The 22827-nt window shown below is 44.1% G+C and overlaps 2 protein-coding genes across 4 annotated transcripts in view; one reads left to right on the top strand and one right to left on the bottom strand.

The window, feature by feature from the left end:
* Positions 1 to 1419, top strand: part of esf1 (ESF1, nucleolar pre-rRNA processing protein, homolog (S. cerevisiae)) — a 14024-nt gene extending 12605 nt beyond the window's left edge. For both annotated transcript variants that reach the window (XM_017716489.2, XM_017716490.2), the window contains exons 13-14: positions 278 to 427; positions 772 to 1419. In XM_017716489.2, coding sequence (XP_017571978.2) covers positions 278 to 427; positions 772 to 1110 — 489 coding nt within the window. In that variant the 3' untranslated portion in view covers positions 1111 to 1419. The remainder of the gene's footprint in view (positions 1 to 277; positions 428 to 771) is intronic.
* Positions 1420 to 6054: 4635 nt separating this feature from the next.
* On the bottom strand, positions 6055 to 22591 carry btbd3a (BTB (POZ) domain containing 3a). 2 transcript variants are annotated; one of them, XM_017716493.2, is made up of 6 exons: positions 22070 to 22590; positions 21457 to 21705; positions 18966 to 19056; positions 16464 to 16582; positions 15553 to 15916; positions 6055 to 14576 (listed from the first exon to the last, which is right to left on the bottom strand). In XM_017716493.2, the coding sequence occupies exons 2-6, from the start codon at positions 21597 to 21599 to the stop codon at positions 13908 to 13910; spliced, it is 1386 nt and encodes a 461-aa protein (XP_017571982.1). In that variant the 5' UTR covers positions 21600 to 21705; positions 22070 to 22590; the 3' UTR covers positions 6055 to 13907. The 2 variants fall into 2 exon arrangements, with proteins under 2 accessions (XP_017571982.1, XP_017571983.1); XM_017716494.2 differs by having other exon boundaries at positions 13908 to 14576; positions 22270 to 22591.
* Positions 22592 to 22827: the final 236 nt, after the last annotated feature.

Below are 22827 nucleotides of genomic sequence, written 5' to 3'. Positions count from 1 at the left end.
CCCTCTCTGGCAGCTGACGTCCTCCTCACGCCATCCCTGGGTGGTGTTCGGGATTCAGGGGACAGGGTAGAGGGTACAATCTGGTTTACAGGTCAGGAGCTATTTGAGGCTCCGGAGGCAGCAGGAGACAGTCAGTTATTTGCTCCAGACGCTGCGCTATTAGAACCCATCCTGGACTTTGATCCAGCAATCCATATTCATCATATCATTATTAGTGTGGAGCTCCAGAGAGCTTTTTTTTAATCATGTCTTTGTGTGTCTGTCTCTCTGTTCTCAGGCTGAAATGGCTCTTCTGATGGAAGACGATGATGAACAGATGCACCATCATTTTAACTATGATAAGATTGTGGAGCAGCAGAACCTGAGCAAGAAGAAGCAGAAGAAGCTGCTGAAGACCAACACGCTGCTGGAGGAGGACAACTTCCAGGTCAACTTGTTTTTAATATGACCCATGTGTAATTTAAATAAATGAAACCACTAGAAATAAAGATCCCAGTGGACGATGCCACTTGCGCTCCCCAGAAGAACCATGTGGATCATTGTGGATAAACATTATTGAGCGATTATTAAATGAAATATAGAATCTACTTAGAGCACTTCTTAACCAAACTACATCTGTTTTATAGAAGCTTTTAAAAAAAGGTTCCGTATGGCACCAAAAAGGGTTTCACAACTGTTATTTAAGTCAGTGTCTTTTTTTTTGTTGCCAACTATTAGCTGATCTATGCAGTGAATGAGTCATATTTAATCATCTCTGTCCATTTTAAACAGGTGGATGTGCAGGACCCTCGCTTCCAGGCCATGTTCACATCCCACCTTTACAACCTGGACCCATCAGACCCGGCATACAAGAAGACCAAGGCCACTCAGAGCATCGTGGAGGAGAAGCAGAGGCGCAGAGAGGAGCAACAGCAGCAGTATGGCCAGGAGGCGCTAAAGAAACAAATGTCTGAGAAACCCAACAAGAACACGTCTGAGCCAGAGAACGCCAGCCGTGCTGCGGATTTGACATCACAGAAAGTCATGGACCCCAGTCTGTCTATGCTTATTAAATCTGTTAAGAACAAGACTGAGCAGTTTCAGGCCCGCAAGAAACAGAGGACAAAATAGAACTGCAAGATGGAAAAAGACAAACGAGTTTTATTGATCTTCGTCCTGTGTGGACGCACAAGATTTCAGCCAGAATCAGAATGAACCACCCTGAACTGGATTAAACTGGCTCATCTCCACAGTAACTGCTGTTTTGTTGTTAGATTCTTTGTCTCGTGCCTAAAGTACGAGGTTTTTGTTGAAATAAATCACAGTTCCTTTTGTATGGGAGTGGGCTTTGATTCAGAAACCCTCAATTAAAGGGGATGTATCATGAAAAAATACATTTTCCTTGGATGTTTTTAAAAATAAACCAGGCGTATCAAACTGGGGGCTTTCCTGGCTGAAGTGCTATGGGGGTCAGCATTTATCCTTGTATCTTCTTCTTCTTTTGGCTGCTCCCTTTATGGGTCGCCACAGCGGATCATCTGCCTCCATCTTGCCCTATCCACTGCCTCCTCTACTTTCACACCAACCGTCTCCATGTCCACCTTCACTACATCCATAAACCTTCTCTGAGGTCTACCTCTTCTCCTTCTACCCGGCAGCTCCATCTCCAACATTCTTTGCCCAATATATCCACTATTCCTCCTCAACACATGTCCAAACCATCTCAACCTGGCCTCTCTGGCTTTATCTCCAAACTGCTCCACCTTCACTGTCCCTCTGATCTGCTCATTTCTAATCTTGTCCAGCCTTGTTACTCCCAACGAAAATCGCAGCATCTTCATCTGAATTCAGTTCATGAAGGCCTTGCTAATTAGCTGCTGAGCTGAACCAGGTGTGTTTAATGAGGCAGTGTGCTGAAGTCTGCAGTGTTTTGGCCCGTGAGGACTCAAGCCTGACACATGAGACCACTAAACCATGTAGACCACTCGTTGGTTAAATCTGCCCTCGTGGATTCTTTTGTGACTGTGGTAAATACAGAAATGAATGAAATTATTAAAGTAATTCACTGAGTAGATTTAACTGCTTTGCCAGCACTTCACTCCCAATAACTTCACTTGTGTTCAGCAGGCCAGAGCCCCCATATAATTCTACTGGTAAATGTACGTTTCCTGATTTAATGGAACACACATTTGCTAAACACTGTATTTATACTAGTACTAATAGTAATAATAATAATTATTATTAGTGGTAGTAGTAATATCTATACTACTGCTACTAGTACTATTAGCTGTATTGGTCATGGCTTGTGATGACAGAAGAGTTGATAAACAGTGAATGCATATACATGCCCTCAGTAATCCAATCATAATCGGATTTCTGCAGTTATCTGATTATTCAAATGGTCATGTAAACACCACACTCTGATCTAGAAACCTGATAAAGAGGCTGGATTTTAGCTCAGTAATCAGTGCATGTGAACTCTTACTCTGATTTCTTTCGGATTTCGCAGTCTGCGTGTGCGCGAGATCAGACGGTGGATGTCGCGAGACACGGCAAAACACTTGGAAAACAGATACGAAATGAAGGATCTAAATATTTTTCATCTTCTAAATGTTCATATTTTCAGATGAAGTGGCACAATTTTTAAAGCAGAAATCTGATTACTGTCTGGGGCAGTCGTGGGCTGGAGGTTAGGGAGCTGGCCCTGTGACCGGAAGGTTGCCAGTTCGATCCCCAGGGCCGACAGTCCATGACTGAGGTGTCCTCGAGCAAGACACCTAACCCCCAACTGCTCCCCGGGCGCTGTGGATTGGGCTGCCCACCGCTCCGGGCAAGTGTGCTCACTGCCCCCTAGTGTGTGTGTTCACTAGTGTGTATGTGGTGTTTCACTTCACAGATGGTTCAAATGTGGAGGTGGAATTTCCCCATTTGTGGGATCAAAACAGTATCACTTAACTCATGTAGACCCAGTTTCCCATTATCTGATTACTCAGGTGCATGTTTACATGTTGATTACTGACAAAATCAGATTTTCTGCGGTTATCAGATTATTGAGTGCGTGTGTAGACACTCGCTGAGTAAGATGAGCTTAAGTGAGTAAATAAACCATGAGGTTAAAATTCACACTTGCAGAAACAACGTGGGACACTTTCCCCTCCACATTTCTTCAACTAGAACTCTAAGCTTTAAATGATGTATGATGAATCGCGCATAACATGACCAGCAGCATGAACTAACGGTGAAAAAACGGCTGTACTGATTTCAGGTTGAGCTGAAGATGAAAAGCCTTCTTTATTCGTCATACAGACAAATTCAGACACACATTCAGGAGTCTGTTGGCACTTAATCACTGGGGAGCAACACAGAGGCACATACAGTGATTCATACCGTTACACGCAAAAACACAGACGCTTCAAAATGAGATTAAAACGTAAGTCTCATCTTATAAATCACACGTTTAGCACAAGTTACGGCTGTAGACCCAGTCCAGAAATTAACCCCTGATTGTACACCTGCGTTTACAGAATGGGATACATGTAAATTGTACTGTCGCTTTGAATGAAATCTTGTTACATTAACTCACATTAGTCCTCATATAACTCACATAACTGCTAAATTGTGATTTTGCTTGGACTTAAGTCAAATTTTAGAAACTGCAAAGTGAAATTACACTAATTTTTCAAATCGGTAAATTATAATTAAACGGTTAGGATGTAAACGGAGTCATTCAGGGAGGTTTGGTGTGAAACGCTCTGTTCTAGAGAAACTTACAGTCATAGTAGCTTACAGTGGTGGTGATAGGAACCAGACGTCTGAAGAGTTTTAATGGCTCTGAAAAGTTATTACTACACTTCCCACACGTCAGTAATCATGAGGCGTGGTTAAGGTGCCTGAGACATAATAGTTTTGACAAAGCTTTGGGCTAAAACTTATTTACAATAATTTAATGGTGGAGAGGAACACGCAGGGCGTTTTAAGGCAAAATAGTCTCCAATAAAAATTTTTTTTTTTCTGTTTTACCGATATTTTACTTGTTGGTCATTAACATTACATAGAAAAACACGTGTAGGTTCAGTGGTGGTTTTGGATAGCAAGTAAAATGACTATCAGTGTTGTAGCCATGGGGACCTCTGGTTCCCATCACCACCACTGTACACTTCTCTACAGCGAGCCATTTCATAGCAAACCACTCTGAATGACTGTTTACACCTCAACCACTGAATTAGTTATATAATTAAGTTTAAACAGAAGTGATGCATAATACTGGCACTGCACTGAAACTGGGCCAAAGGGTCAAAAATTGCATTAGTACAAATAGAATTTCCTTTCTCTCCCGTTATTCTTCATCCACCAATGAGAAGGTTGTTGGGTTTCATTCGGTTCGGGTCATAGAGATACGAATCTCATTAAAAGGTAATAACCCTCATAAAAACAGGTTGAATTTCCTTTTAAAAACTGGATGAAACATAAAAAAAAATTTTAAAAAATCAGAACCACTTTGACAGTAGCAGGTGTGGAAACACAGTCTACATGGTCTATAATCTGGTAAACTGCCTTTATTTACTGTATTTTAATTTTTTTGTGTATATATAAAGTAATTATTTTACTTTTAAAAAAGTGATAGTTTGGTGAAAAATAACCCAAATACAGTTAATCAGCCAAGATAACAACAAAATATTGAGAAATTTCAGGCTATTACTGTTTTTTTTTTTGCTATGTTAATGCACTATTGTCCATTTTTATCGATAACAGTAAATCATACAGTGTCAGAACCCATATGATCAACGACTCGACACTGAGGAAGTATCGATTAGGCGTACTGTTAGCACAGTTTTAAGCCTTCATTGATTGTTAGCAACATTAGCATTGTAGCTCCAGTGCAAAACAAAGGAAGCAAACCTCAGACCCCAAACACGTCTTGGCTGATTGACTTCATTCGAGTTAAAGCGGGAAAACTAAATTAGATTTTTCATTTAACTTCTGCTTTAAAGCAGTTCCCAGTCCCAGATGTGGACTCCATGCTCTACCACAGCCACCTATGCTCATCAGCTGGTGATTAAGCCCTTCATGAGTTTGATTCTAGCAGGAAAAACAAAATGTGTCATGCAGGCAGTTCCATGAAAGACAGTCACAGACAGGATTTGTCCACTATGATGATCTGTGTGAGATTTTAGGCAGAGCTTGAGAGTGTTTATCAGAGCTGGTTTATGGAGGAGCCTGGCCACTTCCTATTTCCCCCGTTATATCAAAAACAGGACTGCTAACCAGCAGAGGGCGTCCGTGAGCGTGCCCTCAATGAATGGGAGTAAATGGACTTCAATGGCTAAAAACTAAAAGTTAAAATAGAACTTTCCTTTAATTTTAGAAAGTAGACGGATGTATTTCACTAAAAAAAAGCACAGTGAACTCACCTGTTTGTTTCGTTTTTTCTACAGCAAACGGGTTTTGGGCAGCAGAACGCTGGCATTACTGTTACTAAGTGCTGATTGGTTGGTTGATTGGTTTAAAAGCTCTTAAAAATACATCATAATTTACGGCATTTTGCTGACACTCTTATCCAGAGCGACTTACAATTTGATCATTTTACACAGGCAGGCCAATGCGGTGTTGGGAGTCTTGCCCAAGGACTCTTAGTGGTATAGTGTAGGGTGTTTGCCCAGGTGGGGATTGAACCCCAGTCTACAGTGTAGAAGGCAGAGGTGTTAACCACTACACTAACCAACCACAGTGGGGATCATCAGTGTTAAAATGTTTCATGCTATCCAGTGTTCAGGAAATGATTGCATTCTTTTACATTAAAATGTTTAAGCATTTATGAAACTAATCTTAAACCATATTCATTTGGGCCTTGTTTGGGAGCGCCCTCTAGTGTTTGAGAAACCTGGAGGACATTACAGAGGAGTCTCCTCTCTACAAGTTCTCTGCCTTTATCTTCACAGGAAAGAAAAAAAAAAAGTCCCTTAACAACAGTAACTGTTTTACAGCACACACTGCAGAAAGATACGACACACGAACGGGTTAGGAAAGCGTTTTCAGACAAAGGACCGTAGTAACATATTAAAGTATAAAAAAGTATTAAATTCAACAAAATAAGTACTTTATTTCTTACATGTGTAACATACGTGAATACAAATGTGACAGTTTGTCAGTAAAACCATTTGAATGCTAAATAGTTTAGGAATTGTTTTTGTAGTGTTGAGTACGAGGTGACGGTCACGCTGCACCACTGAACTGGACCTGTGTTTCAAAACCTAGTCCGTCATTTCCTTCAAATCAAACTAAGCAAACATAAATGAAGAGGCAGGTTCCGTCTCACAAAGCACATTCAGCTCGCACAGGGTTCCTGACGGAGATTCAGCTTCCCAGAACCTAATAAACACAGTTTATAACCGTGATTAACCACTTCATCTGTTAATCCAGAGATTCAGATACTCCGGCTGTGATTAACCCACCCCAAAAAAGAGCAGAGGGCACCACTTCCGTCAGAAGGCTGTCCCTGATTGGTCAGAAACTGAGCTTTGATTGGTCCAAGAATTGTTTATGATCTATTACAAGCTTGATGGGAAATTTCTGCATAATTCAATTATTAAAATGCAAAGTCGTTCAGAGTGACCCGAGACTGTTCACTGTTGGTCACTGTGTCTACAAATATAACCGTTTCATTTACGATCCATAAAGACCAGCGAACCTGCACAGGTCCTCTGAGCTTTTATATGTGATGATGGTAAAACTGTGATAAATCTAGACAAATAAGTTTTCTTTGCAGACCATTTTGCCTTGTAACGCCTTCCATGTACCTCTCCACCATAAATGGATGAGAAAAAGTACATTTGATGCCAAAACCTGATTGCAAAATTATTGTTAAACAGTGTCTCAGACATCAGGCGGTTACTAACAGCCATTTCATGTAATATTTTTCTGTAAGGAGCTTTATGAGGCACTAAACTCTTCAGCCGTCTGGCTCCCATCATCACCACTGTGAACAGTTCTGACTCGGCAAGTTTCTCTAGAACACAGCACTAAACCCTTCAGCCGTCTGGCTCCCATCATCACCACTGTGAACAGTTCTGACTCGGCAAGTTTCTCTAGAACACAGCACTAAACCCTTCAGCCGTCTGGCTCCCATCATCACCACTGTGAACAGTTCTGACTCGGCAAGTTTCTCTAGAACACAGCACTAAACCCTTCAGCCGTCTGGCTCCCATCATCACCACTGTGAACAGTTCTGACTCGGCAAGTTTCTCTAGAACACAGCACTAAACCCTTCAGCCGTCTGGCTCCCATCATCACCACTGTGAACAGTTCTGACTCGGCAAGTTTCTCTAGAACACAGCACTAAACCCTTCAGCCGTCTGGCTCCCATCATCACCACTGTGAACAGTTCTGACTCGGCAAGTTTCTCTAGAACACAGCACTAAACCCTTCAGCCGTCTGGCTCCCATCATCACCACTGTGAACAGTTCTGACTCGGCAAGTTTCTCTAGAACACAGCACTAAACCCTTCAGCCGTCTGGCTCCCATCATCACCACTGTGAACAGTTCTGACTCGGCAAGTTTCTCTAGAACACAGCACTAAACCCTTCAGCCGTCTGGCTCCCATCATCACCACTGTGAACAGTTCTGACTCGGCAAGTTTCTCTAGAACACAGCACTAAACCCTTCAGCCGTCTGGCTCCCATCATCACCACTGTGAACAGTTCTGACTCGGCAAGTTTCTCTAGAACACAGCACTAAACCCTTCAGCCGTCTGGCTCCCATCATCACCACTGTGAACAGTTCTGACTCGGCAAGTTTCTCTAGAACACAGCACTAAACCCTTCAGCCGTCTGGCTCCCATCATCACCACTGTGAACAGTTCTGACTCGGCAAGTTTCTCTAGAACACAGCACTAAACCCTTCAGCCGTCTGGCTCCCATCATCACCACTGTGAACAGTTCTGACTCGGCAAGTTTCTCTAGAACACAGCACTAAACCCTTCAGCCGTCTGGCTCCCATCATCACCACTGTGAACAGTTCTGACTCGGCAAGTTTCTCTAGAACACAGCACTAAACCCTTCAGCCGTCTGGCTCCCATCATCACCACTGTGAACAGTTCTGACTCGGCAAGTTTCTCTAGAACACAGCACTAAACCCTTCAGCCGTCTGGCTCCCATCATCACCACTGTGAACAGTTCTGACTCGGCAAGTTTCTCTAGAACACAGCACTAAACCCTTCAGCCGTCTGGCTCCCATCATCACCACTGTGAACAGTTCTGACTCGGCAAGTTTCTCTAGAACACAGCACTAAACCCTTCAGCCGTCTGGCTCCCATCATCACCACTGTGAACAGTTCTGACTCGGCAAGTTTCTCTAGAACACAGCACTAAACCCTTCAGCCGTCTGGCTCCCATCATCACCACTGTGAACAGTTCTGACTCGGCAAGTTTCTCTAGAACACAGCACTAAACCCTTCAGCCGTCTGGCTCCCATCATCACCACTGTGAACAGTTCTGACTCGGCAAGTTTCTCTAGAACACAGCACTAAACCCTTCAGCCGTCTGGCTCCCATCATCACCACTGTGAACAGTTCTGACTCGGCAAGTTTCTCTAGAACACAGCACTAAACCCTTCAGCCGTCTGGCTCCCATCATCACCACTGTGAACAGTTCTGACTCGGCAAGTTTCTCTAGAACACAGCACTAAACCCTTCAGCCGTCTGGCTCCCATCATCACCACTGTGAACAGTTCTGACTCGGCAAGTTTCTCTAGAACACAGCACTAAACCCTTCAGCCGTCTGGCTCCCATCATCACCACTGTGAACAGTTCTGACTCGGCAAGTTTCTCTAGAACACAGCACTAAACCCTTCAGCCGTCTGGCTCCCATCATCACCACTGTGAACAGTTCTGACTCGGCAAGTTTCTCTAGAACACAGCACTAAACCCTTCAGCCGTCTGGCTCCCATCATCACCACTGTGAACAGTTCTGACTCGGCAAGTTTCTCTAGAACACAGCACTAAACCCTTCAGCCGTCTGGCTCCCATCATCACCACTGTGAACAGTTCTGACTCGGCAAGTTTCTCTAGAACACAGCACTAAACCCTTCAGCCGTCTGGCTCCCATCATCACCACTGTGAACAGTTCTGACTCGGCAAGTTTCTCTAGAACACAGCACTAAACCCTTCAGCCGTCTGGCTCCCATCATCACCACTGTGAACAGTTCTGACTCGGCAAGTTTCTCTAGAACACAGCACTAAACCCTTCAGCCGTCTGGCTCCCATCATCACCACTGTGAACAGTTCTGACTCGGCAAGTTTCTCTAGAACACAGCACTAAACCCTTCAGCCGTCTGGCTCCCATCATCACCACTGTGAACAGTTCTGACTCGGCAAGTTTCTCTAGAACACAGCACTAAACCCTTCAGCCGTCTGGCTCCCATCATCACCACTGTGAACAGTTCAGACTCGGCAAGTTTCTCTAGAACACAGCACTAAACCCTTCAGCCGTCTGGCTCCCATCATCACCACTGTGAACAGTTCAGACTCGGCAAGTTTCTCTAGAACACAGCACTAAACCCTTCAGCCGTCTGGCTCCCATCATCACCACTGTGAACAGTTCAGACTCGGCAAGTTTCTCTAGAACACAGCACTAAACCCTTCAGCCGTCTGGCTCCCATCATCACCACTGTGAACAGTTCTGACTCGGCAAGTTTCTCTAGAACACAGCACTAAACCCTTCAGCCGTCTGGCTCCCATCATCACCACTGTGAACAGTTCTGACTCGGCAAGTTTCTCTAGAACACAGCACTAAACCCTTCAGCCGTCTGGCTCCCATCATCACCACTGTGAACAGTTCTGACTCGGCAAGTTTCTCTAGAACTGAGCATTTCACACCCAACCGCTCTGAATGACTTTGTTTACATCTTAATTTAATTAAGCAGAAATTTGGAAATTCTGTAACCTGTAAAACCCTGGAACAAGTTCAGTGTGCGGCAAAAGTTGGTACTGTGAAGTAGCCTGGTAAAAAGACAAAAAAATCCAGGGTAAGATTAACGGTCATCCCCCTAAGCAAGAAATCCTCCTTCATGAGAGAGACACCCCAGGATTTACTGCTGCCAGTCAATCCACGAAGCACTGGACTAATAACGGAGTCATTTCATTCAGTTCTACATAACAATAACATATGAAAAAGACACTGTAGTGGAGTCTGGAATCGTCTTCCAGGCTGAAGAGAACTGATTCTGAACTAAATAACAAAAGCAGTATCCAAAACAAACAAACGAAAAGACCCACCATCAGTCTGACGGAAGCCAATGTGATCCCAAAAGCCAGAAATACCATCACATCTGATGAAAGGCGGAGTTGGAAATGTTCACTCACAGTGAGCCCAGATTCAAACAGTTCAACCATTAGCTCAGCTCAGCCACTGCCCACCACATGCTTCTGCTGCTGGAGCTGTACTTAAAGAAGATCTAGATAGCAGGAAACCCACATTTGACCAAGTACAAATAACGTAAATCCCTGGAGAGTCTCATCCGGTGGTTCTCCAGTAGGTCCTCAATCACGGTCCACACAATGCTCCAACCCAAACAGCAAAAAATGTGGACCATCTGGAGGTTCCCGAGAACCTGGTCAGGCTTCTGTATTATCAAAAGTGTAGACTGGAGTCTAAAATCGAATCTATGATCTGTCCACAAATGCACTCTGTTGCGGTCACTGCTGCTTTACAGAACGCTGACAGAAATCTTATGAACCCAATGAGAAACCACAGCACAGCTCAGTTTTCACGAAGTGTCATTTTAAACGACAGTTTTGAGGTATTCCTGCTTTGATTTTTGGTGCACAATCAAGCCGACTTTAGCATGGTGGCCAATTCACCGTTGCTGTTTCCAAGCTGCCAAGTTTAGCTACAATGCCACCGTCCAGCTTGGTAGCATAAACTGGACACTCAGTGTTAGCAACTCTAAACAGACGGTGTGTCGACCCAACGTGAAAAATTCAGCAGAACTGGTCCATCGTAGCAACAGCAAGAAAAATCTGAATGCGTTTGTGGGCAGCGCAGTCGCTCACAGGCAGATGTACGGAACCAGAACTCAGAGGCCGGATTCAGGAAAGGTTCTTAAGAAAAAACTAGCGAAGGTTCTTAAGACAAACACTGAAGTGTTCATAAATGTTCTTAAGTGACATTTGTGGGAAAAAAAAACTTCTCAAATATTCTATGGAGATGATCAATTACTTCAAGATTTTCTAAAGAAAATCATCATTGAAAAATTGAATAGGTGTGGGGTGACGGACGAGGAGGAGCAGCAGAGGTGACCTTGTGAACTCTCACTGCCTAAATCAAGTGTGAAGCTGTCGTAAGGTGAAGAAAACATTTAAAAACAATGTTTTTAAAGAATTATTAAGAAATTAGTTAAGAAAATAAGATAACTCAAGTAATTTGAAGAATAACTGTGTTTACATGCACTTAATAATCTGATAACTGCAGAAAATCAGATTTTGTCAGTAATCCGATCAGCACGTTTACATGCACTGGAGTCAGGAGGTGATCAGATTTCTGCTTTACAACCAGCCAGTAAACACACAGAAGACGACGTGAAATAACGTGAAGTAAAACTCAAACTTCATACTGTACCACTTTACCTGAAAATATCAACATATACCATCTCGAAGATGAAGAGTATTTAAATCCTTCTTTTCGTCAAGCGCGTATTTTGTTTGTGTTGCTCCTAAAGTGTTATTTCCGGTACCGCCATCTGTTTTCGCACATGCAGACTGAGAAATCTGAAAGATATCCGAGTAAGAGTTCACTGACAAATCTGATTACTGAGCTAATATCCAGCCTCTTCATCAGATTTCTTCATCTGCGTATGGTGGTTACATGGCCATGTTAATAATCAGATAACTGCAGAAATTCGATTGAGTGCACTACATATAAGTGCACTCGTTTTCTTAGAACTTTTTTTTGTACTAATGAAGTTAAGAAAACAAACATTTCAGAACATTTTCTTTCTTTAAGACACTTTCATGAATCCAGCGCCACTTGGGGAATTCAAATATTCTGAGTTCTGAATTAACACCGTTCAGAGCTCGGGGAAAGTGAAAGTCCAGAACGTTCTGCCCGTTACAGATTCTGACCGCTCCAGCCCTCAGCAGTGTCTGCTATCACTGATCTGTTGCTTGTGAGATGCCAAATTGTGCATCATATACACAGATGAAACATCTTTGAGGCAAGACGGTGTGTGCGTGGCGGTGGGAGTGTTTTAGAAGCAAATCTGAACAATTACTGCAAAAAGTACTACATTGCCACTAGTGTTTCATGGTCTTCAAACAACCACCACAAATGTAATCTGTACAGGACACTGTCTCAAGGACAGTGCTCCACAACCCTGGTCCTGCAGTAGCTCTGGCCAACATGCTTTGATATTCTACTCACATTCAATCCAACCGACCCACGAATTAATAGCCCTTCCTGAACTGAAGCATGTGTGATAAAACGGTAAGACTACAATGTGCAGATGTGAAGAGAACCTACAGAACCTTCTGCACAACATTGAGCAGAGGTGCCCAACTGGTGACCTGGTGATCTGCTACCCTGGAGAGTTTAGTTCAGTCGACACCCCTGGCTGTAGTGACGGCAGAGAAAAGCATCGCCACTCCAAACATTCAATTATTTTGGAATTAATGTGTTTGAAGCAAAGGTTTCGAAGTTCTCGGTGTCATCACATACTGGACTCAGCTCTCTCCAATCAGAACGACTCACGCTTCATATAATTGTGCAGAACTGAAGAATTGCAGCTGAAATTTGATGCACTATTTTTTTTTAATCAATACCACTGAGGAAAGCATTTGGAGAACAGAGAGAGATTTACTGCTCAACCTTTTACGCATTATGACCGTTACCTGCCTTCAGCCCTGAAGAGGTTTTGATTCTTAGGGCAAATTCACAACAGCAGCTGAATAACATGAATAAACAGACTAGGCTCAATTAAAAAAAGACTAATTTACTTCTAACGTATTAGGGGGCTCTACTCTATTCAGACAGTTGTGATATCCAGGCATGAAGTTGCATGTAATTTGCGTTTACTTCACACTAAATATATAAACCAGGGTCACCAGTCTTCTCCACAAAAGGCTGCAGGTTTCATCAATTAGCTCCGAGCAGCTCCGACTTCCCAAGTGAACGTAGCGCGAGACCGTGTCACTTTTGACCGCCAAGCATTTAAGTGTGAAAAAACATGGGCCATCTCCAAGCTACTGAAATGACGTTAGCGATGAGTGATAACTTTAACTTTCTCGATTTATTTACCTCCTGAAACAGAGCACTTCACGGCTGATCTACAGCTGGCCTCGTTTAAAAGTACAGAAGGGATTCTTAATCACTATTGGTGTGATGTTGACTCGTCATACGCCGAGCATGGATTTCAACTTTCCAAGCAGGTATCTCCAGCTGAGAGGATACTGTCTTTGAATTTTCCCAGTCAGAGGAAAACTCCCAGCTACAAGCATCCGTCCAATGCAGCGTCTTTAAACAGGGGGTTAGTTATATGATGTGTGGTTCTGCAAGACTGGAATGAAAACCTGCAGCCACACCAGCCCTTTCTGGATGTGACAGGTGAACCCTAAAATGTAAATTTATGTAAATCAGCTTGAAGGGATTCATTTAGATTGAACGATTCTAATATTAGCAATGAGCATCATTATCTGGCTGTAATATTCAAATGCTGCTGCTGAACATTACTTACATGTTAAGACTGGGGCTGGAACTAAACTCTCTGGGCTGGCAGATCACTTGGACTCGACATGGGCACCTCTAAAGCAGGTTAGGGGTAGGAGAACTGTTTAGAAACATTGTTGTAAGAGTGTACTACAGGACCAATGTTGTAGAAGATTGTCAAGTGGCACCTTTTACCCACCCTCCCTCAGACGAAGAATGGTTTGATCTTATTTCTCAGGCATAAAATATGAGTTCGGGTATCTGGCCCCCCTGCACACCCGTCCCGTTGGTACTGTCCGAGGAACACTGGAACTGGAAGGTGACCTTTCCGCACTGCACTTCTGTCATACCTTCCTGGCCAAAGTAGCTCAGCTCATTCCCATCCAGCACCACACTGGCTGTGTAGAACGTGTCTGGTTCTACCTGCACAGGGTACTCAAAGAACACGGGGAACGTGCTGCTGGAGCCATCGGAGAAGTACTTGATTACGGCCAGGCCAAGAGTAACTCCTTGCCTCTTGAGCTCAATCTTGGCCTGGTACTCAGCCGAGCCGCAGCTGGAGCCATACAGACCGAAGCCAGCGATGAAAACTCGCTTATCCACGGCGAACTGGATGCTGTCGCAGCGTCCGCGGTACCGCCACTGGTTGCTGCGATAGGCGCATGACTGAAATCGGTGGCACTTCTGCGGCGTCAGGCCTTTTCGAGGGTTGCAGACGAAAGGAAGTTCAGGCTTTCTTGCCGCTGTGAACCACAGGAAGATGTCATTAGTCTCATTGAGCGTCAGCACACCAGACTGCGCCACACCATTAGCAAAGTCATCCAGGGACATGGCTGGTATCCTGATCAGGTAGACGGCCTTGCCCAGGACCAGCCTCTTGTTCTCCATGGTGGGTTGCAGCTCCTGTGAATAAGAGCAGACAATACGGTAAATAATTAAATAATTATTTAATAAATAACTCGACATTTTTATGATACATGATACACAAGACAATATGTAGTTTTTCTAAAAGTAGAACAGGAAATAGGCACCAGCAATGTTGCATATATTTTGGGAAAAAAAAGGCTACAAAAACAAAAAATAAATTGATAAAATGACATCCAGTCAGCCACTTGTTACTATACACTGGTTGTTGGTTCGCTACAGTCTGAAAAAAAATAAAATCAGTCCAAAACGGTCTAAATTGGTCTTTATGTGGTACATTATAAAATGTATTACAATAATAGTAACATACCACTGTAACCCAAGCACACTCACGGCCTGAAGCTGTCATTTAATGATACATGCAGCTGTTTAGTGTTGTAGAGATACTGAAAATAGCTTTTTAGTTTTGTCACAACAATAATTAGCATAATAATAAGCATTATCTAAATCTTTTCACAGTGCAAGCACTTGTTCTGTGTTCTACAATAAAGCACTTGTTCTGTGTTCTGTGTTCTACAATAAAGCAGTGTTCTGTGTTCTGTGTTCTACAATAAAGCAGTGTTCTGTAATGTGCTGCACTTGTAATGATCTAAACCAGGGGTGTCAATCTCAACCACTAAAAGGGCCATATAAAAAAAACTCAACAAATCAAGAGAAAGTTTATAGTTTAATATACCAAAACATCAACAGCAAAATATAGCCCCTTGTAAACCTTCAAACCTTGTGAACCTTCAAATATCACATGCAAATACTTGATATACATTGGCTACAGATAACTGTTAAATCTCTGAGTGTCCCCAGGAGGTAGGTCTTTTAAACCTACCTGTGTGCTTGGTCTTTGGATCAGTTTCTGAGATGCTGAGTGTTTATAGTGTTTATGTTGGTTGACCTGCAGCTAAAACGTGGCTGGTTCAGGGTCTAAACGGTAACTTTTCTTCTTACTGCCTAGCCCTACCTGTCGGTGGCACTCGGCCTCGGCCCAGTTCAGTGCCGCTTCCAGCACCACAGTCTCCTTGGCGTTGAGGGTCTCTCGGCGCAGGATGCTCTCCAGCGTCTGAGAGTCAATGTCACAGAAGCCCTCAGAGCGCAGCGCCAGCTCTGCCTGTGCGTCAATCACCTCCCAGCAGCGCTGTGTCAGGTCCGGCTCCTCAAACAAGCAGCTCTGAGACAGCAGCACGCAGGCGTTACGCGCACTCAGACTCGTCTCCAAAAACGTCACGCAGGCCCGAGCCAAATGAGGCACAATGTACTTCTTAGCAGCGTAGAGAGTGGCGAGAACAGTGTCAGCACACAGATCGATCTCATCACAGTAAATATACCTGAGAGAGAGAGAGAGAGAGAGAGAGAGAGAGAGAGAGAGAGAGAGAGAGAGAGAGAGAGAGAGAGAGAGAGAGAGAGAGAGAGAGAGAAGGAGAGAGAGAGAGAGAGAGAGAGAGAGAGAGAGAGAGAGAGAGAGAGAGAGAGAGAGAGAGAGAGAGAGAGAGAGAGAGAGAGAGAAAGAAAGAAAGAAAGAAAGAAAGAAAGAAAGAAAGAAAGAGAGAGAGAGAGAGAGAGAGAGAGAGAGAGAGAGAGAGAGAGAGAGAGAGAGAAAGAGAGAGAGAGAGAGAGAGAGAGAGAGAGAGAGAGAGAGAGAGAGAGAGAGAAAGAGAGAGAGAGAGAGAGAGAGAGAGAGAGAGAGAGAGAGAGAAAGAAAATGTAAGACAGACAGATCATGAAGGAAAGGAATAAATAGGGAAAGAAAACAGCAAAAAAAGAAGAAAGTAGGAGTAAAAGAAAATGTAAGAAGGACAGGAGGAGCACAACAAGAGAATAAAATAAGAAAAACTGTCACCGCCAACTTTGAGCTGAAGCTTCACTGTTTCTTACTTGAGCATGGCGAGGAAGGAGGGCGGCTCGACATCAGGGATGCGGATCTCATCCTCACCCTCCGCTAGTTCTCCATAAAACATTGCATGGAATACAGAACTCCCTACAGCCAGGACATACTGAGAGAAAGAGAGAGAGATGGTTATTTGAAGACATATCTGAGTAATTAAAACTAACATGAGTTCAGATGTTTCAATAAGACACTGAATTAAGAATAAACAGTAACTGTGCATTAAAACATGAAAAAGTGTGTTTTCTGTAGATGTGTAACTTCTTCCCACTAAGAAAATAACCAAAAACACCTGAACATCTGTGACTCTAAGCGGCTAATATTGTATCAAGCTAAGCAAAATAAGCAACGCCAAACAAAAAAAGATGATGAATGTGTACAGTGCAGGTCTGAGTGAGTTACTGGTCTGGCAGTGTTTTACTCCCAAAACACAAATATAAACCACTAAAATCAACTGAATGTTCATCTACACTTCTTGGATCAGCTGTCTTCAACAAACCTTTCTATTACCAAAACGTCTATTCATGGTACTACTCAGATATTCAGATGGCAGAAGAGGCTAAAATAACCATCCCTAAGAGACAGACACAAGGGAATTCCATCTGTGAATTTCAAGTGTCTGCATAATATGATTGTTAAGTTGTTAAGGGGTCCATGTCCTACATTTTAATTTCCCCCTGGGGTCCACTTCCAGCATTTGTACAAAAGCAATCGTACCTCATTTTCACGTGACTACTTCTAAAAGCTAAACAGTAGTTGGAAAGTAAACAGGCTGATTTTGGTACTGTGCCTTTAAGAGTGATGTACATGAGCTCTGTTCTGATTGGCTTTCCTGTATTGTGCCTCATTCAAAAGGCAGCCCGGACTGAGACACTCCTCGGCATAATAAACTGCTGAAGTCTAAACGGGCAGATGCACATAGGGCTACGTTCACATTGCCAGGCTGAAGTGGCACAAATCAGATTTTTTGCCCTAATGTGACTCAGATCTGGCGTTTTCAGGGCTGTGTGGACACACAGATCTGGTCTTTTCCACTTTCATGTGGTCCTAAATAGGATATGTATCCGACTCGTGGCCACGTGACCTTAACGTGACGCTTGGATCGGAATTCATGCACTTTTTTCCCCCCCACTGTGCGTGTGCCATCACTGAGTTACCATGGTAACCGCGCAGAGCAGAAGCTAAAGCTTGTAAACGGTGGAAAAGCAGCTCATCTCACCTTTTTCTCCTCCGTCTGGCTCTAATAATGAAGCTGAGAGCTGATCAGAGTTGATCTTCTCAGCGAAGCTCGTTCTGCTCGTTAGTTTGATGATGCAGTGATTCAGTCACGTGACGTTACTGAGTAGGAAGAGCTCATGAGGGTCATTTCAGGACGCCGGTTCGTCACATTAATGACAGATTTGAATCACTTACCTAAGCAAGTGTGAACCATCGAGTCAGAGAGATCGGATTTGAGGAAAAAATCGGATTTGAGCGATGAGGCTTGTAATGTGAACGTAGCCTCGATTAGTTACATCACAAAACCATAAATTTCAAGTTTCCACATACGGACTGTATGGACTGGACAGTGACAGGGGTGATAGTGGGAAAAATTCTTGAGCCTGAACTTTTTTCTCTGCTCGGGAGGTGAGCAGGGTGGGGGTGCTATGTATGCGACACACTTATGACATAACTTGTTGGCCCCTGGGCGCAGATATACGTCTGTGTATAACCCTGATCTTCATTACTGTCAAAGAATTTCTGCTTTTGAATGAGTCCCTTCAATGATAGATTGTGTTGAATTTAGTTGAAATACATGAACAACATTCAGACATGAGATAAACAAACCCAATATAAGCCTATATTTCAGAAGCTTGTGCAGATTACCAGAAGTCTTGGGACTAGCAGGCCTGTTCAGGAATCCATACCTGTTTTTAACCCCCCCGCCCTGTTTCTGACTGGCTTAATGGCTAGTAGGCTCGGCCTTGGTGTTGGTTACAGTGAAACCTGCGCATGTCAGATCAAGAGAAGTGTCAGATCCTATGGTCAGTTCACGAGGCCAGGGGTCGGCAACCCGCGGCTCCGGAGCCTCTGATGCGGCTCAGCTTTTGAAGATAATTAATTTAATTAACGTATATTATTTTTGAGACTTAAAAAAATGTTCGGGCGGAATTTCATAAAGTCCGGTATTTAGTTTCGGTTTGCTTGACTGACATGTCGGCGTCGTGACCCCCCCCCCCCCCCCCCCTGAAAACTATCAGGCCTGCAGTGAACAGTACATTTTGAAACTTTCAGTGTTTACAACTAAACCTTTAAAACTGACCCTTTAAAGTCAATCAGAGTAGTTTTGCTCCGTTGGGAAGAAGAGCTGAAGAGTTTTAGTGCCTCTAATGCCGCATCTTACCTTGAGGCACTTTTATACTGACACTACACAGCACTGTACCGCATGTGTCTGCATTACTGTGCAGCTTGACCGCACAATATCAGCTGAGAATAAACAAGCGTACTCTCACCTTGTGTCCTGGCACTCTCTGCGTCCCCCCTGGAGGGCCGACCACGAAGTGCACGTCCGCCATCAGCTCATTGTTAAACATGACCGCGTTCCTGCATCGACAAAAACACAAAGGGGCTTTTTATGTTGAGGCACCTGCCACGTTTCACTCACAATGGCACAGTCATGCACATCTGGCCGTTTTCCAGCACCTGTGCCTTGCTGTGCTGCTGGGGAATGGGCCAAAAGCGAGCTAGACTCTAAATCATAAATAGGTCTGTCGCAATTATTTAACCCGACTAAAAATGATTTCCACAGTCGTTTCATTTCAGAATTTCACAGTTCATCATCTCGTATCTGCATAGAGCTGAATCGTAGCCATAACTGTTGGAGGAAGTTGTATTTTGGACACATATTAAGGGCGTTCTAGATATTTACTAGGGATGCACAATGACATTGGAATCGTACTGTATTCGGCAAATGCTTGCTTTAAAGCTACACTATGTGAGACTGAAATTGAAGTAAAAGGAAGCAGCATGACTGAGTCAGGTGAAAGACAAAGCCTAAAATACGCTGTGCATGTGCTGCTGCTGTATCTCTATAAAGCCTGAAATAACAATTAAAAAGTTGAAGGGTGGGATGCGGGGGAGTATTTCACACCACATCATACATCTTTACATATCTGCATCACACCTGCAGGGCTAAAAACAGGGTCTGGCTTAATTAATGCCAAAATCAGCACTACACTGATGCAGATTCACTATGTGGCCAAAAGAGTGTGCATTAATACAATAGCCTTCACTCTTCTGGAAGGACTTCCACAAGTTTTTGGAGTGTTTCTGTGGGAGTGTGTGCCCATTTTGTAAAAAGAGCATTTGTAAGGCCAGGCACTGATATTGGGCTTGCAATCGCCATTCCAATTTATCCCAAAGGCGTCCAGTGGGCTTGAGGTCAGGGCTCTTGCTGCTGGCCCAAACTGCCACGAAAGTGGAAGTATAGAATTGTCTTAAATGCCTTTGTATACTGTAGCATTTGCATTACCCTTCATTTGAACTAAGCAGCCCAATCCTTAAAAAACAGCCACAGACCATTATCCCTCCTCCACCAAACTTCACTGTTTACACTGCATTCCAGTAAGTGATGTTCTCCTGGCATCCATCAAATCCCGATTCATCCATTCTGCAGCAATAATGCTCACTCCCGACTATAGAAACCGGTGGAATGCCATATAAACAAAGTCTTTATATGAAAGTTGAGTGTTATGAGCATTTATAACGCCTCTGATGTAAACAGTGACTGTTGGCGCTGGTTGTGTGTGTCGTCGTGAATTTTACCATTCAGGCAGGGACACCATCACCAATATACGAATAAACCACTGGCAACCAGTTAAACCATAAGCCAAAACACATTACAAAACCATCAGAAAGCAAAACACTTTTTTTAGCAGGGATACATTCGAATACTAGTTTGTTTCTGCCGAAGGCTTAATATTATGCTCAGTTTAGCCTCCTGAAGGTGAAGTTTTATTTCTGCACGTATAACGTAAGTGTACACATAAAGCCCCCACATTAAGGGTAAGTTAACTGAGCTATATGTCTCCATAACCCCTTAGTTTACCCAGGCCAGGTCAGCTTTAGTTTGTGTGGTATTTACCTTATGAATGTCTGCGTGTTCAAACCAATGATTATTTTAGCCTGAAGTAGGGCTTCATTTCCTTAAGCAAGGGTCCGGAACGTCATAATGTCTAACATCATAATTCAGTGCGTATACTGTATAAAGTGGTCTAGCAGTTATATATACGCTTTATAACGTCTACACCTGAAATATCAAATCAAATAAAGTAAAATTCAGTCATATTCTAACATTTATTACCAGTTTCTCTTCTAGATCCCGCCATGTGAAACAACTTCCCTCTGACTCACTTTCTTCTCTGACTGCTGTGTCTCGCCTCATCCCTCCCCTGTGTGGCGACACTCACTCGAGTCTCAGTGCTCATCGTAATGCACAGATCTGAGTAGCGTCACGTGTGATATTCACAAAGCATGCGATTGGTCTGTGAGTCTCCTTGGCCGCTAAAGTGGTACTGTAACGGCTAGAAAAGTCAGGCTGATTAAAATAGGACCACCCAGTCGAAATGAAATAATTCTCCATAGTTTGTCAGTTATAGGCCCAGGTCAGCATAGGACAGCGTCTAGGACCACCTATTAGTAACCTCCGGCCTTAAGCTGAACATACAGGCATTAGCCCAGCGCAAATTGATCAGATATTTATCGGAAACCCACATAAAACGACTGAAACGTTGACTGACCTAAACCTCGGTAAGAAAAACTAATACAAGCCCCGGCGCCTGCGCTGAACGCAACTGGCTCACACCTGCTGGCGTGAAGCTGCGGCTCTGCAGAGACATACTACTGCTTTAAGCCTAAAACCAGCCCATGAGGGCTACTCTGAAGACCACCTAGTTGCACCTATAGCCTTATAAACTCCTCCCAGAGCTGGTGAAGAGGCTGTACCTCTCTCTGATGGTGGGATACAGGCCTTGCCAGTTGCAGCCCTGAATGGTATTGTTGTTGCTGATGTTCTGCTGCTGGTACTGCTGCACAGCGCTGGCGGTCACGGGGGGCAGTTTCTTGGCAGGATAAAGCTCTGCAGCCATTTTAATCACGCCTGCCTCGCTCAGGTACTCAGGCTGCGCTCATGGCCAGGAGCCTGACAACGGGGTGATGGGTGGAGAGGAAACGTGCCTGGTATCCCTGGATCACCTGGAAGACAGGCCCACATGTAACATGACGTGCATCACACTCATTCACCACCAGAAGCCCAGTCGCGTTAAATCACTAGAATAACTGCCCACAGAGCTGCATGTTGTCCAAAACCACAGCATAAGAAGCTCCATGTCCCCAGAAAGCCGTGCCAGGCCGATTCGGTGGCTCAAAGGGGACAAACACACCGCAGCCCAGTTTACGGTGGGAGTTACGTAATCGTGTAGTTACCGTTACACAAACTGGCCACCGGCTAACGTTACTAGCACAACAACACAAGCGAGCTCCTCGTATCTTTGCAACGATGCCATTTCAAGGTCAAAACAGCCACGAAATGGGATCATCACATATCATAAGTACTTACAGGTCTGCAGAAATGATCACACGCCGTCTCCGTTTGTCCAGGCAGCCGTTAGTCAATCCGCTGGCTGAGCTAACAGCTAGCTTAACTAGTAGCCCAAACAGCCGATCAACCTGATGTAAACACCGCGCACACGCGCTTGACAACAACACTAACGCCTACTTTTGTGCTGAAATTGTGCATTTAAAACCAAAAAAACTCACCACGGCCGCACAGAGAAGCTGGGGAAGCGAGGCGGTTTGAGCAGCGAAGCTAAAGGTAGAGCAGCCAGCGAAACTTCGCTAGCTTAGCTTAGCGAGCTGGCGGACATTTTATTTCTCGGGAAATTGATCACAAGACGCGGCCCAAAATCAGAAATCACGACTGAGCGCTCGGGGTGGGGTCTTGTAATGGTTTGCCATCTGGCTGTGGGCGCCAGTAGACGAGGTTAGAAAATAAACCTGCGAAAAAAAGACGAGGCTGAAGTTGGCTTCCTGCTCGCCAGCCTCTCGGTGCAATTGTCCCGTTCCACCTTAAACGGTGCAGCTGTTCCATTCTGGCGCCTCCGGCCAGCCTCAGGCGCCGGAGTGTATCTGCTGCACCATTTAAGGTGGAACGGGACAATTGGACCGAGAGGCTGGCGAGCAGGAAGCCAACTTCAGCCTAGACCATAAAAAACGCTGGTAAAAGTTTTAACGGGCAACTCAAGTTGTCCATCTAGCAGGTCGGACAACTATCTGTGGCCGCCGGACACTCCCAACTACACGGCCTTGCTCGGCATC

The sequence above is a fragment of the Pygocentrus nattereri genome, chromosome 12 (genome assembly GCF_015220715.1).
Source record: "Pygocentrus nattereri isolate fPygNat1 chromosome 12, fPygNat1.pri, whole genome shotgun sequence".
In the NCBI taxonomy this organism is placed as follows: domain Eukaryota; kingdom Metazoa; phylum Chordata; class Actinopteri; order Characiformes; family Serrasalmidae; genus Pygocentrus; species Pygocentrus nattereri.
This window is presented reverse-complemented; position numbering and strand designations above follow the sequence as displayed.

What these genes read in the sequence shown, in the direction of transcription:
- btbd3a (XM_017716494.2), bottom strand. Translation starts at nt 21,599, where the DNA reads ATGGCTGCAGAGCTTTATCCTGCCAAGAAACTGCCCCCCGTGACCGCC. An exon ending in TATCCCACCATCAGAGAGAG is followed by an intron (nt 19,057 to 21,456) that starts GTACAGCCTCTT and finishes TTGTCGATGCAG; the next exon opens with GAACGCGGTCATGTTTAACA. An exon ending in AGAGAGTGCCAGGACACAAG is followed by an intron (nt 16,583 to 18,965) that starts GTGAGAGTACGC and finishes TCTTTCTCTCAG; the next exon opens with TATGTCCTGGCTGTAGGGAG.